Source organism: Hylobates moloch, unplaced genomic scaffold (genome assembly GCF_009828535.3).
Source record: "Hylobates moloch isolate HMO894 unplaced genomic scaffold, HMol_V3 SCAFFOLD_9, whole genome shotgun sequence".
Lineage (NCBI taxonomy): Eukaryota > Metazoa > Chordata > Mammalia > Primates > Hylobatidae > Hylobates > Hylobates moloch.
Window position 1 is genome coordinate 38,460,661 of NW_026652284.1, and position 17,508 is coordinate 38,478,168.

Sequence of the window (17,508 nt, forward strand, 5' to 3'; positions counted from 1 at the left end):
AACAGAATCAAAAATGCTACCACAAAGATTTTATTTTTTAAAACATATTTATTTACTTTTTTATGAAGATCTTAAAAACGAGATTTTTGACCTAAAGATATTTCAACTCAGAATTGAGTATGTTTAAGTGTAAATATTTCTAAATGTATTGTGCACCTTTTTCTTAGGTTAACGCCTTTTACTATTTAAGGTCATACTTTACGACATTTAGTTGACAGAAATTTCAACTTAATAGAATTATACAACAGAGAAGAACTCCTAGAAAATAAAGAACTCCTAGAGAATATCTGATATCTTAATATAATCCTGTTATTTTATTGCTTAAAAATTAAGTCCTGAAGATATTGTAATGTGATAACTTGGAGTTTTATGTTTTGATTAGTCAGGATTTTGCCATTTTTATACATTACAAGAACATAGTAAACCAAAAAGGGAATTTTACGGCTGCTTTGTTTGGCAGATACAGGGCACTAACTTCAGATGACTAGATCCCAAGTCTAGACCTGGAATCAGAGTTCTTTTTCCTCTTAGCTCACTTCCTAAGTCTTAACTGTGCTGGTTTCTGCCTGACTTACTCTATTTGGAGATGCTACCACTTGATAACCAAGATGGCCCTCAGCAGGTTCCAGACCAGTCTTTCTAGTTTGCCAACCCCAGTGCAGATGGCTCTGGGAGAGAGAATTCCAGTTGGCCTAGTTAGGCCTGGTGAACATCTGGGACCATTTTTGTAGTTGAGGATGGTGATTCTTCCCAGGCGCAAACCTGTGCACAAAGCTTTGGAATGAGAGTTGAGTGGGTCCCACTCAAACTTCTTCAAACGTAGGGCTACTAGGACAAGAAAGTGAGGCTTTGAGAACTGGACAAAACAAGAAGCACAGCATGTCCCCCAGGCATATGAAAGTTACACGATTCTCAAACCATATCCCCGTGTTAGGTCTTTTCTCTTGAGATAAATGGAATGTTTTTTTTAAAACTTATGTACAATATTTTAAGTGCTGTCTTCACTAAAGATTTTTTGTTCTCTCTGGAAGAAGGGCAAACAATTATAAATGAATTTGTTGAGAGCATTCTGGTAATTTTTACCTTAGTTAAGTTCAATGGCTATGGGGCAGAAAATGCATAAATACTAAATTCTAAACAAATGAGTGAAAATATTTTGGAATAACCTAATCATCAAAAGCACATAAGAATTGTCTATTGCTATTTAGTAAAGCACTTTGAAATGTTTTGGCTATCTCATTGATTTTTCCTTTGACTGTTAGCTCAAGAATTGAAACACCTCAACTAAAACATTTAAAAATCCTTTAAAAGCACTTGTAGACTAGAACTTGATTTTTTCCCTTCTCTCTTCTTTTCCCCTTTTCTTCTCTTTTCTTTCTTTTTGTAAATTTTTCAACTAACTTATTGAAGTTGAAGTCACACTTTATCCAACTGCATTAACATTTAACCTTCAACTAAAAACAAGCTTTCAGTCATGATTAGTGGATTAAAATCATGCATTGCACTCTCAGTTTTACACTTTTTATTCAGTAGGTTGTTATTTCTGTATTGTTTGCTTCATATTGTTTTCTAAGTATAATTAAAACCAGAAAGGTTACCTTTTTAAATAAGCCAGCTACAACAGGGACAAAAAATTCACAATACTAAGTAGTTGAGAGTCAGAAGCTGTTTTCGGGAAGACCTGAAAAGGGAAAATTAAGTACTAAAAATGTAAGTTTATTTTGCCATATCCCTAACAACATTTGATTTAAATTATATTGTGACATGATACTTACAAACCTTTTAAATGACATTATTGGCATATTTTTCTTAAACTTTGTAAGAAAAAGATAACATTTCACATTTTAGTAGCACAATCATTGTTAAGAGATAACAATCATTGTTAAGAGATAGTCAATTTTGTGAAAATATTTGAGTGCCAATCAATTTTTCCAGGATGATCTTCTATCCTTTAATATTTAGATACTTCCTTTTGAAGCACTTACATCATCATCGAATTTTTTGTCATTTGTTGTGTCATCTAATTTCTGTTTCATTTTCTAATGGCTTTGTATGTGAATGAATTTGAGTTATTCCTAACATCATTGGTAGTCACTGTTTTGAATTTTTTTTTTTTAAACAAGACTTTCAATTTTACTTTATAGGTAATTTGCACTGTATATAGATGATCCTCTCAAAATTTCACAGTGAGAGACTGATGAAGAAATTGATATAAATCAATCAGTATGAACACTGAATTAATCCAGAGGACTACTTAAGTAAATTCTGTAGGTGGTTGCTTTATTGAGAATGTTTTGTATTACGACCTGCTTAGCTATGCAAGTTTGTAACTTCAGAGGTCCTCATAATGATACTTGGATAATAAAGATTCCCCATAGACACTTCCATTGAAAAAGAAAGGAAGTAAACAAGTATCATTTTTAATTTGAAATGTTTTAAGTTAACTGTAATGTTATTGTCCATGAAATGGATCTGGTGACTTAGGCTGTATCTCCTGACATTGATTTCTTTCTCCCGTGTCCTCAATTTCTTCTCCTGTTAATGCCCACTGGTAATAATTCTCAAAATCGATTGCTCAGAATATTCCATTGTAAAATGCATCTTGGAAATGGTTGTTTTCCTCATTTGTAAATTGAAGACAATGCCTGTTCCTCAAGGTGGTTGTGAGAACCAGTCAATGTTGCGTATGTGTAAACAGTCAGCACATGGTTGGGCGTTCAGTTTCTCTGTATCATTGGTAGAATAAGAATAGTAATACTCGACCAAAACGTCTCAGTCAGGGGTTAAAAACTTGGCAGCACTGAAACTGTGCTTCCTATTCCTACTTTGGTCAACAGATTGCAAAACAAATATTTAAGTCCTTTATCCTTTGTAATGAATGTGTCTTTGTGAAATGAGTATAGTGGAGCCTGATTTATTCTACTGATATCATTGAGGGGGCAAATGCAAATAATTATAAATGTTGCACGAGTGAAGCCGTAAGAATGCTTAATTTTTAAAAGGATATTGTGACAACATGAAAATGCAAGATATAAAGGCTAGAAAAAAGTTACAAAATAAACTATAGCCTTAAGTATATGGTACAGTCGAGAAGCCTAATAACCAGCCTAACTGTGAAAAACTTATGTTTGTTTTGTATTCGAGCACATTTTTCCATAGATGAGATTTTATGGTCTTTAGATTTTTTTTTTACTCTGGTCCACAAAAATTGATTTAATTCTAATATCCAGTTCTGCAACTCTCATTGTAACTATATTTCTATGGAAAATGCATTTATCATTCTGCCTTGGGATATTAGGAATACATTTAGTTTTACTTCTGAATGTTCTCCGGAATTTCTTTGGTTACATCCATGGTGTTAAATTCATTCAGATACCTTACATGGACAAAAATCATGGATTGGCTCACATAATTGTGAAGCCCAGGAGTGGTTTTGGCTTTTTTCTTTTGTTATGCTGGATCTAGGTGCTCGAACAATGTTCTCAGCCTCCATCTGTCTATGGACCCTCAAGAATGTTGGCTTTCTTCTCAGGCAGAGTCTCGTGTGCTCATCTTCAACCCTACTCCTTATGGGGTGGGAGATAAGAAAGCTGTGATTGGTGACACCCTGGGATATGTGAGTGCCCACTTTTAAACTGTTGGGTAAAGAAAAATTGGATTCCCCTAAGAAAGTTAGTGTGTTTTTACCAGAAGGAGGAGGAATTGGTGCACTGAAAGCAGGAAGATGATGGAGTTTGTTTCCCCTTTTTCTACCCATCCCATTCCTACTTCTCCCCCTGCCCAAATACAGAGAGGTGAATGGGATGGGCCAAAATAGGTATTTCAAAATTAGAAGCTGTGGAGCTAAACATTGGGTACTCATGGGCATAAAGATGGAAACAGGAGACACTAGAACTTCTAGAGAGGGGAGAGAGGGAGGGAGACAAGGGTTGAAAAACTAACTGTTGGATACTATGCTCATTACCTGAGTGATGGAATCATTCATATTCTAAATTTCAATATCACACAATATACCCATGCAGCAAACTTGTGCGTGCTCCTTGAATCTAAATAGAAGTTGAAGTTATATTTAAAAATTAAAAAAAAAAAAGCTAGGGAGAAGACAGAGATCTCATTCCAAACAATTATTGGTCAACAATAGTTTTAGACCATTGAAACAATATAAGAGAATGTTGACCTGATAATAAATATTGCCATTTAGATGTCAGGTGATAAAGTTTATTTTGTTGTTAAGCTCTCTCCATTTTGCCCTATTCAGTTTAAAAGGAAAGTTTTTGTGTTTAGGAAACTAAAGGATGGGTGATATGTAGCAGACCCATAAGGTTATTTTCATGAAAAACCTAGCTTGGGCTAATCTGAAAGATTCCTCAATAACAGTCTTTAGTGTCTTATCCTTTCTTCTCCATTTGCCTAAGAATATAATTGTATAAGCTAGATGTTTATTCCTTGGCTATCATTTTTACCTAGGGATCAATTTCTGCAAGAGCTCTGTAAGCCCTACAAAGCAGAAAGTCATCCATTTCTTTTTTCTTTGTTCTCATTTAGTGCCTTATTTGATTTCACTTTGTGTATCTATTTATTGCTCCATGTTAAGTCAGGTATGCATACATCATAGAAGTCTGCCTCTCGTTTCCATCTTCTTTGCCTTATGTGTCACTTCTCTTGTGTCCTATTAGAGGAAGATGATCTATGTTTAAAGCTGTTGGGTTATTTTTGATAATTATGTAGCACCAACATGCTGTGTCTATAGTTCCCATTTATTGATTCAACTAATATTTCTGAGTATCTACAGCATGCTAGGGACTGGGCAAGGCATGGGGGATACAAGAGATTGAGGTGGCTGCAATCCCTCCAGTGAAATGCTATAAAATAAGCAAGGGGCTGAGAGAGAAAGCAAGGAGACTGGAACGATTGTCAGTACAGCCCACTAGTCCCTCCGCCTAGAGCGTGCTCCTGAACGTGCTCCTGCTCTGTGTGGTGGGCTGCCTTTGTCTCTCTCACGGGACCCAGCCCAGTCATCACCTCTGCACTCAGACATCCCTGACCCTCTCAAGTGGCTGCACCCCGCACACTCCAGTTATCGCACTCATCACCTTGCCTCATTCCTGGACTTTGCTGCCAGACTACGATTCATCTCAAGCACCTATCCTAGTAACTGATATTAATAGGCATTCAGTGTTTGTTTATTGAATGGTGAATATACAAAACAAATTATCTAAAAATATTTCAGGTGTATATATACCATCGAAGAATATTAGGAAGAAGAAAACTGTGTGTGTGTTTTTAAAGAACCCAAAAGATTGTTCAGTAATTGCAGTGTTTTAACTACCTTGGAAGTTGCCTGTGGCTGGCAGGGAGGAGGTATAAAGATTTTTTTTAGAGAAATAAATGAAATGGTACATTTTTGGAAAAATGCTTATTTAAATTATCTCATTTAATTCTTAAAGCCCTTCTTAGGGGTCCTGTTTTGTCCCCTTTTTGCATTTGTGGAAACCAAAAAGTGTAGCTGTGGTTAACACTGAGATAGAATTCAAATGGAATTCAAAGGCATCCTCTTGTCCCAGGTGCCTGGACTTACACACCATGCTGAGTTGCATGTCCTTGAACTGTATTTTTCATGATGTTAAAGTGAGTCCACTCTCACCAGTCTTTGTTGAGTCCCTTCATTGGTGCTGAAACCAGGCTCTTGGGAACCTTATTGGCAATGTTTAATTCTTTTGTAATTTATGTCTGTTTGAAATCTGTCTGTCCAGCTTGGGTTACATGAAGATGCTTTGAATCTGGAATGGCTCTTACTGCATATCATGGGGCATCTTTGAATACCTGGTAGTCTCAGAAGTTTGATAAGTTCTGAGACTGCTATTGGTATACTGAGGAAGATCTGTATTCACTGATTATACAAGCCAGGAGCAACAGTGAGGATTAGCATGGTTACCTAGTATGCATGCCTTTCTGGTGTATTGATTTTCCAGAATATTTCTCAAATTTCATATACCTATGAGCCTTAATCTTGGGATAAATTGATTTATACTGCTAGGCTCCTTGCAATTGAAGCAGTACCACTTCTGAGCACTCACCCTGAGCACAGATAACCATAGCTGGAGTAACCTGGATTAGTAAGGACACGTTTTCTTTCATCTATGCACCTTTGAATTAGTAAACCAAAGATTAAAACACTAATTTTAAAAAACTTTTTAGCTTTTTAATGGGTTAGGTGTATGAAATTCTATGAAACAAAATAAGTTTATAATTGTTTCCCAGGTTTTGCTGAGGGAGTGGCTTGCTTATAACTCTTAGGAGAAGTAAATCCTTTGTGTTCCCTCAAGTCACAAAGTAAATCCTTTGTGTTCTCTCAAGTCACAATTTGTGTTACAGTTGTCTACAGTATTCGGTACAGTACGTGCTGTACAGTTTTGTAGCCTGGGAACAATAGGATATTGCATACAGTCTAGGTGTGTGGCAGGCTATACCTTCTAAGTTTGCCTGGGCACGCTGCAGTGTTCCCACAGTGGTAAAATTTCCTAATGGCACATTTCAAAATGTATTTCCACATGTTCCTCAGAATGTATCGCTGTTGTTAAGCAACACATGACTGAACTTGCAGTTCCCTACCCGAAACACATGTGTAACTTACATAGCCACATCCCTGATTCCCTTCAGGTCTGTTCACATGTTATCAGTGAGTCCTTTTGCCAAAGTAGTATGAATAGTCCCCACCCCACTTTTCCCTAATGTGGTCCCTGTTCCGTGTCTTCCCCGTACCATCTGTCCCCATCCAATATACTCTAAATAGTTCATGTTTCTTATTTTTTAAATTGCTCTCTCCCCCAGAAGGTAGGTGTATTGTTTTCATTTACTATAGAATAATGCCTTGAATTAATAGGTGCTAAGTATTTGTTGAACGATTGAATGCAACATTACAACTACTATATATTTATGGAAAGAAATATATTGATTCTTTCTCGTTATGGGCAGCAATGAATAAAGTAAGCTAATCCTGGGTTTGGGTATTTGTGTCATCATATTTGCTATGAGTGGTTGATTTAAAGTGCTGATTTGCTTTCCTAGCTTCATCTAATTTTAATTAAAATTGGAGGGGCAATTATATAGTGATTAAATGCAAATGTTTTTTAATTTCCATATTTATCTGATGAACCTAAAGAACTAAAACCAAGGTACGTTTTAAGGGAATTAATGTGTTTTCCAAATCATGTTGTGGCCATTGCTGTGGACTGGCAGTATCTATTCACCACACGTAATGACTGGAAGGCAGCTGTGGACGCCCTGTTCCTCTTGCCAGCGCAGGAATGGAAGTGGGTCCCAGTCCTGATGATTAACACTGAAAAGGAAGACTGCTGGCAGCTTCTGGAAAAGATTTCCTCAAGCCTGAGAAAGAAGCAGAGCAAGAGATGCTCCTTTTGCTTCTGGACATCGGCTTGTCTGAAAAAGAAGCTTGCAGCTGGGGAGCTCTGATTGCCAGCCTGAGGGTGAAGCTTGACCTGCGATGCAGTCAGCCACCTCCGCACTTCTTGTTTAGTTAGATGATAAATTTCCTTCCTGCTCAACCATTGCAAGCTGGCAGTTTGGTAACTGCAGCCCCAGGAACATCAAAACCGACACAGCTCATGTCATAACCTAATTTTGAATATTTATTTCATTGCTACATCGTTGCCACTTGTACCTCATAATAAATCCATTTTGAAAACCTTTCCTATGACTGAATTGAGCTTATATGCATTTACTTTTCTTGATTCATTTTCACTTGCTTTTTCCCTCGAATTTTAGAACTAAAATGAGTTTGGGTGGCAAAACGTTTTTTGGAAACACTGAAATAAAATCTTGTAGGGCAAATTCTTCCATATGGGTTGTTAAAGCAATTATAGTCTAGAATGTGTTTTTGTTAAGTTTCAAAAAGTTTATAGAGGTCTAGAGGAGGAGATATAGTAATATGATCTCAGCTTCTTTGAAGTTTACAATTTTTTTTTGTACTGATTTCATACCTGGAAATAGCTATGACCAGGTATTAACGATTTTATAATACACCTTCTACTTTGGACAGGGTAAAAAAATCAATATTTTTTTGCTCTGTGCTTTTGCTTTCTCTTGTTTTTCCTATGTTTTGCAATTTCAATTTTAGAGACAAATAAGTTCAAGTTGGTTAGAGAAAGCTGACCCTCAGGGGCATTGTATGTTGGAATGTTGGTATACTAGTAGTATTCGAACACGTAGCATTATGATTTTTTTTTTCAAGTGAAACTTCAAAACTCATTAAGAATGGGGTTTTCAGGCAGTTTAAATCTTTATCGTTTGGTGAGAAAACATTTCATTGCTTGTATAACACATGGAACACAGTTTGAGAGCCTTCTAAAGTGGGGTCAGTGAAGGATGACCCTGTAGTTTTTCATTCAGATAGTTTTGATACTGAAATAATTTCAGGACAGCAGACATAAACTGGGAGTGTCTCAGGGAAACTAGACTCATGGCACTGAAATGGTGGATGCTGGAGCAGAAATACGGATCTCTGGTACATAGGAGTAGAGAAGTACTAATGTGAGTCCCCTTCCCTCTTCTACTCAGCTACTGGAGTGCACCTAAGAGGCCCTGGCCCTGCAGGGAATCTCCACAGCCATTTAGACTTAGCAGAGTAGTCACACCACTGGGTGTATTCAGCCCTTCAGCAAGTGTTCATTGAGCAATTGCTATGTGCCAAGTGTTAGCTGAGGTGCTGAGAGTGCAAAGATAAATTACTTGATTCTTGAGATTCTTAAGCTTTTTCCCATTCATTCAGCAGAACTTGGCAATGAATCATTCCATACCTGTTCCATTAACAGTTGAGGGATGTAAAAATGATTATTTAAATGGTAAAAGGGAGGGCGGCCCTAAATTTGATTTTGAAATGTGATGTCTTTTACTAGGCATTCATCTCTACCCCCTCCTCCCTGAACTTGAACTACAGTTAGGACCTGTGTATAATCCCTTTGCAGTCTGTCTTACAGTTAGAGGTAACTTATGTATAGAACACAACTGTATGTGTTGGTGTCAGGCGTACTAGTGGTGAGTTGTGTGTGGAAATAGTGTTGCAAATGGTAACTAGAGGAAATGTAAGTGATGTGGCAGGGTCCTGTGTATCTGTCTCTGTTTCTTTTAAGATTTGGGAAGAGGAATGTGGGAGTATGTTTTTGTCAATAAAAGAAACATGAAGAGACATAGGAAAAATAATAAAAAAGAAATGAGAATTTTCCAGACCACATTAGTGTGCATACATGACTGCACAGAGCTGCTTAAGATTAGAACACTGCCCTTCACATCACCTTGACCTTCCTGCCGCAGGCTGTCCGTGCACAGTGACTACTCTTGGTAGGAGATTCTTAATGAGGTCAGGAGGACTCCAGGATCAGCAAACAGAAGCTTTGAACTCTTGAATTTAGCTGTTTTCTAAATACTTGGATTTAATTGAGGACCTATTTTAATGTTCCACATACAAAATATCAAATAACTTCAAATAACTAACTTAATAAAATAGATTTTAGACTGGCCTTGACTTTAAAATCAGTTTCATGTTAACATACCCTGCTGTCTTATTTTTCTTAGGACTTGTAAAAGGGAGAAGAACTTTTAAATTTTCATATATTTTAGCTGTTATAGAATAATATGATTACTTGTAGGGGTTTCCTTTAGAAGATAATAAATAGTTATGTATGATTTCTTTTTCTTTTTAACTGTTTTTCAAGTAGAATAAATAATTATATAAGTGAAAACATCGAGTGTACCTGAATAACAGAAAGTTCAAGTGCATCTTAGTTGCCTCATTGCTGAATTCAAACTGCAGGACTTAGGAATTAATCGCTTATGAACACAAAAAGAGCTTGAACTCATATTGAACTTTTGGCAGGTTTAGACATGACTATTTTAGAGATTCATGAACATTTAAACAATGATTTTGTTTTAATTTGAAGTGAAAAGCTAACTAAGACAGAGATATATTCAAGGCTCATGTGAAGTTGAAGAGCAAACTATTTTCCTACCTCACTTTTTAAGCATACAATTTTAGAAACTATTAATTACCTGCACTATTAACTAAATGTTTGAAAATATTATTTTTCCTGATTTAATGTGACAGAAAACCCCACAAAAACTCAAGTTAACTTTGTGAATAAAAAAATGCAGGACTTAAAGAGAGATCTACTTCAGAGCCAGCAGTCCCGCCAGAAGAGGCTGAGCCACACACTGAGCCCGAGGAGCTGGTTCCTGTGGAGGCAGGTAAGCTTGTCCTTATCCTCGAGTCTCGCCCAGGTGTGCCACAGCCTGACAGGTATCCCTATTTACAGAATCAGATTTTACCTGGAATTTGTTTCACATCGTTTACAGAATAATTAACTACTTTTTTTCTCTTCTGAAATTATGTAGTATTTTTCTAGTAGAAATTGGCACAGGATAATTTTAATTTTTAAGATCAGCTCTAAGGCAGACAGTTGTTCTTTGTCCAAAACCACACATTTAGGAACATCATGAACTGCATGTTGTTTCTTGATTCCAATTCCAGCACTACTGTACTATATTACCTTGAAAGTAAAAATACACACAATTCTACACTAGTGTTATCATTTGTCACGTGATTTAATAGAGTAGATGTAGTGGTTTCTGTCTTTTTTGTATGAGGGTCTCCTGTTTATTTTAAAAGACTTCCCACACCTCCCGGTGGTCATCTATGGAGCCTGTTTTGTGTCTACATGGGTTCATAAATCAAGCATCTCCGTAGTTACCCCAAAGCCTATGACTATAGGTAGGAAAATCGTGAAATTTTTTAATAAGTTAGTAAATTTAATACAGTCTCTAAATCTCTGGTTTTCTTATGCCACCTATTGGAAGTTTAAGGAATGACACTACATATTTACTGAAAACTTAAGGACTGAATCCAAATGTTACTTTGGCTGATTTTTTAACTGTGTGCTGAGGAATAATATTTGATTTTTTTTTCCTTTAAGGCCAATATGTTGCTCTGAATTTTGTTATTTGTTGAATTTTTAATCCTAGGACAATGTATTCTCTCTCATTCCTGTAGAATTGCTAAGATCATACCATAGCTCCAGAACAGACAATAACTTCTAAAAAGTTTTATAATTTAATGTGTGTTTGGATTTAACACCTCAAATTTTACTTTCTACTGAAATAAAACCCCTCTTGACCCCCACATTTCTTTTTTCTGCCACCTAATCCCTCTCCCCTCTACAATAGCCACGATTTTGAAAGAAGAATCCACAATTACTTTTTTACCTTATTTTTCATTCTTTTTTTAACCCATTACACTCCAGCTACTGCATCTTCCAATCCCCTCCAGCGGAGAGGAGGAGTATTTGCAAAATTATGGAAAGCTGAAATGGCATGGAGTCCTCACTAAGTTCAAAGCCAGTGCTGGTAGCAGATGATTCTGGAGCAGTGTGTGAGGACTCAGTTGTGGAGGTATTATATTCTGCTCCTAGGAACTGAGACTTTCACCAGTTTGGGCAAAGATAGCCATTAAAAAGTGAGCAGAGTGCACCACCCTCCACTTCTAGTAACTCAAATTATGTTCTCTTTGGATGGTGATTTCAGCAGTTATGAACCTGGGAATCCAGTTAGGAAGCTATATTAGGCTTTGTGAGAGAGGATGGCGATTGGCAGACTCTATAATAGCACAAGACTACGTATATAAATGGCTTGTGAAATATAAACATTTATTAAAAATAGGCATTTTTATGCTTTGGAAATGATTTTGTAGTGTGATTGGCATAGTAGATATTACATTTAAACTCTTTTTCTTCCTGAAGTCTAAATTAACTTTTTCTATTTTTTGTCATGGAAGATTAGCTTTTTGACACAACTGACGTCACTGCCATTATCTCACATGACAGCATTTATGATACTAAGTGTAGTGCTACTTTTATTCACTGAACATAGATTATATTTATTAGAGAACTTATAACAGTATCGATATAGTTATAGCTTCTTGTACATTGTGTGATGTTACAGTTAAATCTGATAATCTGATAAGCACCACAGTGTTTTTGGAATGTCATCATTTATGTTCACTTTTGTAATTCAATTTATTTGAATTTATGGATCTCAATGTCAGATGTGGTTCTCCAAAGCTGAAAGGATTGTCAGTTACAATGTAAGGTTTTCTACTGACACTTCCTGACAAACCTGAGTGAGAGCAGTCAGCTACCTCTGAGTACTCAGTCCTCCCACCCACAGGAGTGCCCTTTCTCCTCTCAGGGAAGATAGGTAATGGTTGACCAGATATTTCAATCCGTATTGACCTTGTCCTCCACATTTCTGTCTTTATTTCCACCTATTTCCCTTTATGAAAGCTTTATTCTTCCCACTTTATTTTATCATTATTGCGAATTTTATTAATTAGAAACAAGTCATTTTGCTTTTAATAAGGCTCTTTTTTAAAATACAGATCTGAGCCTGAGTTTTCTTTGTTTAAAAATCTTACTGAAAGTCTTTTAATGCTTAAGTCTGTTGACAGAATAAAACAAATTTTACATATCTACCATGTTTGCCAACACAGAACAAAAAAATGTAAGCTGACAGAGAAGGAATGCATAGTTGCTTAGTCAAATATGTTCATTTTAATGTGTATGCACCGATGTCATATTTGAGTGTTAGGGGTCCATGTTAATGTTTGAGCTTTTCTACTTAGCTATGTTTTGCGATTATTTTAGAACCCCAGAATATCGAAGATGAAGCAAAAGAACAAATTCAGTCCCTTCTCCATGAAATGGTACACGCAGAACATGGTATGAATTAAAATCTGCTCTTTGTTTTGAGTTACTAAAATAACACTTAGTTATGTAAAATGACTTGGACATTTGTTTTAAAATTTAAAGGTTAATTGGGTGTTTGTGTTTTTTAAAAAGTTTTTGAATTCAAAGTTGGAGAACAGATGTTATTTTTGAAATAGCACTAAACTTACTTTATTCCACTTCACCGTGGAGGAACTCACTGCATACATCTAAGAGAGAACTGGTGGGAATAAATGAGAATGAACAGATTGAAAACAGTGATCCATCAGGAACAGAAGGGGAGGGCGGAGAGGAGGAAAGTGGAACACAGGCCCACGGTTGGGCTCATCCAGGTGTTGTCCTCCACCTCGATTTTGCTTCATGGTTGGCTGGTCACCACAACAAAAACGAAGACACTTTTAATTACATAGGTTGCACTAAGCAGACAGAAAAAAAAAGTGAGAATATAAAACATTTTCCCAGTACTTAAATTTAAAGATTTTTCATGGGGAGCTCTGTGTAGAGGATACTAAGTAATAATCCAGGAACTAACGTTTTAAGGTTTTATAAGGCTGCTTCTTGAGGCATCCCTTGATAAAAACAGAGATCGTGATCTCAAAACGTTAACTCATGAAGGGGTTGTGGAGTGGGCAGGATGCTCTGGAATCCTGATTCTCCTGATGATTTGGTGTGATCCAAGGGTGGCCTAAAGCAGAATAAAATTATGTTTCTTAAAAACAAACAATGCCCTATAGTTTAAACTGTTTTTTGCCAGTGGATACTAGGGGTGTAGAAGCCTGTACGCTTTTATTTCTAGCTTCTTTGCAGCCTAGAAAGCCACTCATTGGCCTGTATGAGCAAGTGCAGGCTTCCCCTTCCTCAAGCCTTCCTTCCCCACCGCACCCCAACTTTAACAGAAGGAAAATCCAGTCTAAATGAATAAGTGATTTAAATATAATGGTGTAAGTGCTGTCATGGTAATAAAACACAGGATGCTCTTTAGGTCTTACTCAGAAGGGGGATCAGAAGAGGCTGGTGTAGACCTTCGCCAGGCCAGTGCTGGTGGTGAGTGTTTTAAGCAGAAGGCATATCCCAGAGACAGGAAAGGACCTGAAAGTAGTTCAGAATGGCTGGCACATGGAATATGTAGGTGGAGAGTCATGAGAAAAAGGGTATTTTTTACTTGATTCTAAGAGTAACTGAAGCCGTTGGGGAAGGTATTTAGGAGTGTTGTGCCTTCTGTCTGTAGCATGAAAAATGCATGGGAGGAATGCAAGAGTGCAGCTGGGAGATGAGATGGAGGTTGTGCAGGTAACAGTGATTCAGGATGGTAGCAAACTTGCCTCAGCCAAAGGAGGGGATGGAGAGAAATAGACCCCTAAGATGTTTAGGCGGTCGGGGGTGGGCAGGCAGCCAAAAGAGGGAAGTAGTCAAGTCTAGCACCGTGTCCTGGCCACAGCCTCCTTCTTGGACTTGTTCTTTTCTTTAATAACATTTAGAAAATCACATTTATGGCCCATGGCTATAAATATTCTTTGTATGTTGATGACTTTTAAATACATAGCTGCAGCCCTGATTGCTCATCTAAACTCCAGGTTTACGTAACTGCATGCTTGGCATCTCCATTTGGATGTCTTATGGGTGTTTCAGACTTAAAGCATGCCTGCCACAGAACTGATGATTCTTCCCACACCCCATAGCTCCTCCTCACCCCAGTTCTCCCCAGATTGCTTATGCTAGTCTTTTATATTTTAGTTAATGGTCCTCCTACCCTCTTAGTTGCTTAACTTGAAAACTCGAGAGTTTCCTTTGATTTTTCTTCTCCCCTCACATCTAATCCATCAGCAAATCCTGTCAGCATTGCCCCGGCACTGATTTTGGCTCTCTAGGGCCTCAGTGTGACCGTGGCTTCTTGCCATGACGGTTGCAGTAGCACGGTGGCATCCAGCTGGGTCTCCCTGTTTCCATACTTGCTCCTCTATAACCTGTGCTTAATGTGGCCCAGCCAGTTGTGCCTTGTCTGATCCCAGCCTCTTTTTCCCCTTCAGTGACTTTTCTCTAGCCCAGCTGACCTCTCTTTTCCTTGTAATTGCCAAGCCTATCACTGCTTTAGCACCCCTGCACCTGGTATATCTTTTGCTGCGGTGTGTTGCCCAGCCCTACCCAATCATGTCTCTCAGACTGAACATAACCTCCCTGCCCTCATCATGGTGCATTCACAACTGGATTCAGGTCCTGCATCTGCCACTGATTAGCCATGTGGCTTTAGCACAGTTTTTCAAGTTCTTCATCTTTCAAAGTAGGATACCAGTACCTACCTCACAGGGAGGATATAACAGCTGCAGAGGGCTTGGCCACTCCTAGAGTCTCATGACCCCTTAGGAAATTTTTCATGATAGGCTGTCACTGAGCAGTGGAGACTCAAAGATAGTGTTCAATGTTAGACTGGTTTCGCTACAGAAAACAGGAATACTTCCACTGAACAACCGCATGTGAAAGCTAAATCCTGCTAGTGTAAAAATCATCAGATTTCACTGGATAGAACGAAAGCAGAATAAAGAAAGAGGAATATGATAAAAATAAAAAGAGAAGTAAAATTTGTAACAGAAATTCAAATTGGTGATTTGTTGAATAGCAGAAAATCTGAAATGAGGAAAAACAGTATTGCAAGCTATGAGGAGAAGACAGAAAACAAATAGCATCAACATAAATAGGCCTGCCTGATTCACTAACACCCGAGAGTATTGCCTTGCCACACTAAAGGGAGAGTAACTAAGGAAGGCTTCTTGCAGTCTGGGCTGGGGTTGCGGGGTAGGGAGATTCAGTAGCAGTACAAATGACAATGTTGTTATTACTGTAATAATGATGATAATGACACCTAAATACTTAGGGCCAGGCATTTTTCTAAGTGTTTTAATCTTCACAACAATGTTACAAATAGATATTATTCCCATTTTATGGGAGGGAAATCTGTGGCACAGGGTAGTTAAGTAATTTGCCCACAGTCACCCAGCTGGTATGGAAGAGGCTGAATCTACAGCCATGCATTCCAGACCCCATACTCCTCCTAATCCCTGAGCTGCACTGCAAAGTCAAGTCCTGCCCATTCACTTTCTTTAGAGTATTATACACAGGAGATACTCTGCTGGAAGCCAGGTCAAGTTACATTGGGATGCAATACCCAGTCTTAACCATGTTGCTGTGGAATAATGTAACATGTCCAACCTCTACACAAAAGAAGCAGAGCAGTTCAATATATCATAGAAGTTAATCACAGAAGAGAAAGTGGGCATCTTTGCATAACTTAAAGCCTAATAGGAACATTTGAATGCATAGTGTGATTCGGGTAAACCTGTGACCTAGCATATAATTTATTTTTATTTATTTTTTATTTTATTTAATTAATTAATTTATTTATTTATTTTGAGACAGAGTCTCACTGTGTCACCCAGGCTGGAGTGCAGTGGCACCATCTTGGCTAACTGCAACTTCTGCCTCCCAGGTTCAAGCGATTCTCCTGCCTCAGCCTCCCAAGTAGCTGGGACTATAGGCACGTGCCACCATGCCTGACTAATTTTTGTATTTTTAGTAGAGATGGGGTTTTACCATGTTGGCCAGGCTGGTCTTGAACTCCTGACCTCAAGTGATCTGCCTGCCTCAGCCTCCCAAAGTGCTGGAATTACAGGTGTGAGCTGCCATGCCCGGCCCTAGCATATAATTTAGATAGGTGGCTAGTCACTCTTTGCTATAGAATATTTGAATAGTCATTTAAAGTTGTTGCCTGGAATTCTATGTCAATTCCCAGGAAAAGGCCATAGAGTAGCCTTTTCTCTGACCTGAGGATAATTGAAGAGGCAAATATATTAGTAATAATTATGAATTCATTTATTCATTCATCAAATATTTATTGAGTGCTTCCTATAGCTAGACATGGCCCTAGGTGACTGAGAATATATAATGAATAAAATATATAAGCTTCCTGTCCTGATGTACAACATCCTAATGAGAGGAAACCTGTCCCCCACCACATACACTTAGGCAGATTAGCACTTGGCCAGAGGAAGAAAATAGCTGTGGAGTGGACAATGGTGTCTTCAGCGGCCGAAAGGAGGGGCAGGGGAAGCCCCAGCAGCAGGAGCAGGTGTGTGGCAGCCCTTCACAAGGGGCTTTCATGTCTCAGTTGTATGTTGCCAGTGTCACTTTGTTCATTGTCATAATTGAAGGAGGAGACTTGCAACAAGAAGATGGACCCACAGGAGAACCACAACAAGAGGATGATGAGTTTCTTATGGCGACTGATGTAGATGATAGATTTGAGACCCTGGAACCTGAAGTATCTCATGAAGGTAGAACACTTTTTTTTTTTAAGTTTCAGGATAAAATATAATCAATGACTTATAATTACTGAAGTTTTTCTTAAACCCCTTTAAAACTGATATTTAACTTTTGCTTAGATTTTTAAAAGTTGAAGCTTAAAGCTTCAATTAAAGCGAATTTTGTCTTAAAATAGATATCTTGATTTTGGTTCAAAGCACTTTTCAAGGAAACTGAGAATATACAAATTTCTTATAAATAGTAAGTCAAATACTTCAGGAAACTAGTTTTACTATATTCTTCTGCTTAGGGTGCTATTTGTTAAATAAAATTCAAACAACTAATGAAATATTGGACTTGATAATCTATCACAAGCTCATGTTCTTACATAAACTCTGTAATTACAGTGAGCAAAACACAATTC

General features: G+C 37.7%; 1 protein-coding gene across 12 annotated transcripts in view; it reads left to right on the forward strand.

Moving 5' to 3' along the window:
- The window catches only part of ASPH (aspartate beta-hydroxylase), a 221,502-nt gene that overhangs the window by 58,586 nt on the left and 145,408 nt on the right, over positions 1 to 17,508 (forward strand). For all 12 annotated transcript variants that reach the window (XM_058444607.1, XM_032759687.2, XM_058444603.1 and 9 more), the window contains 3 exons: positions 10,168 to 10,260; positions 12,711 to 12,785; positions 16,994 to 17,116. In XM_058444607.1, coding sequence (XP_058300590.1) covers positions 10,168 to 10,260; positions 12,711 to 12,785; positions 16,994 to 17,116 — 291 coding nt within the window. The remainder of the gene's footprint in view (positions 1 to 10,167; positions 10,261 to 12,710; positions 12,786 to 16,993; positions 17,117 to 17,508) is intronic.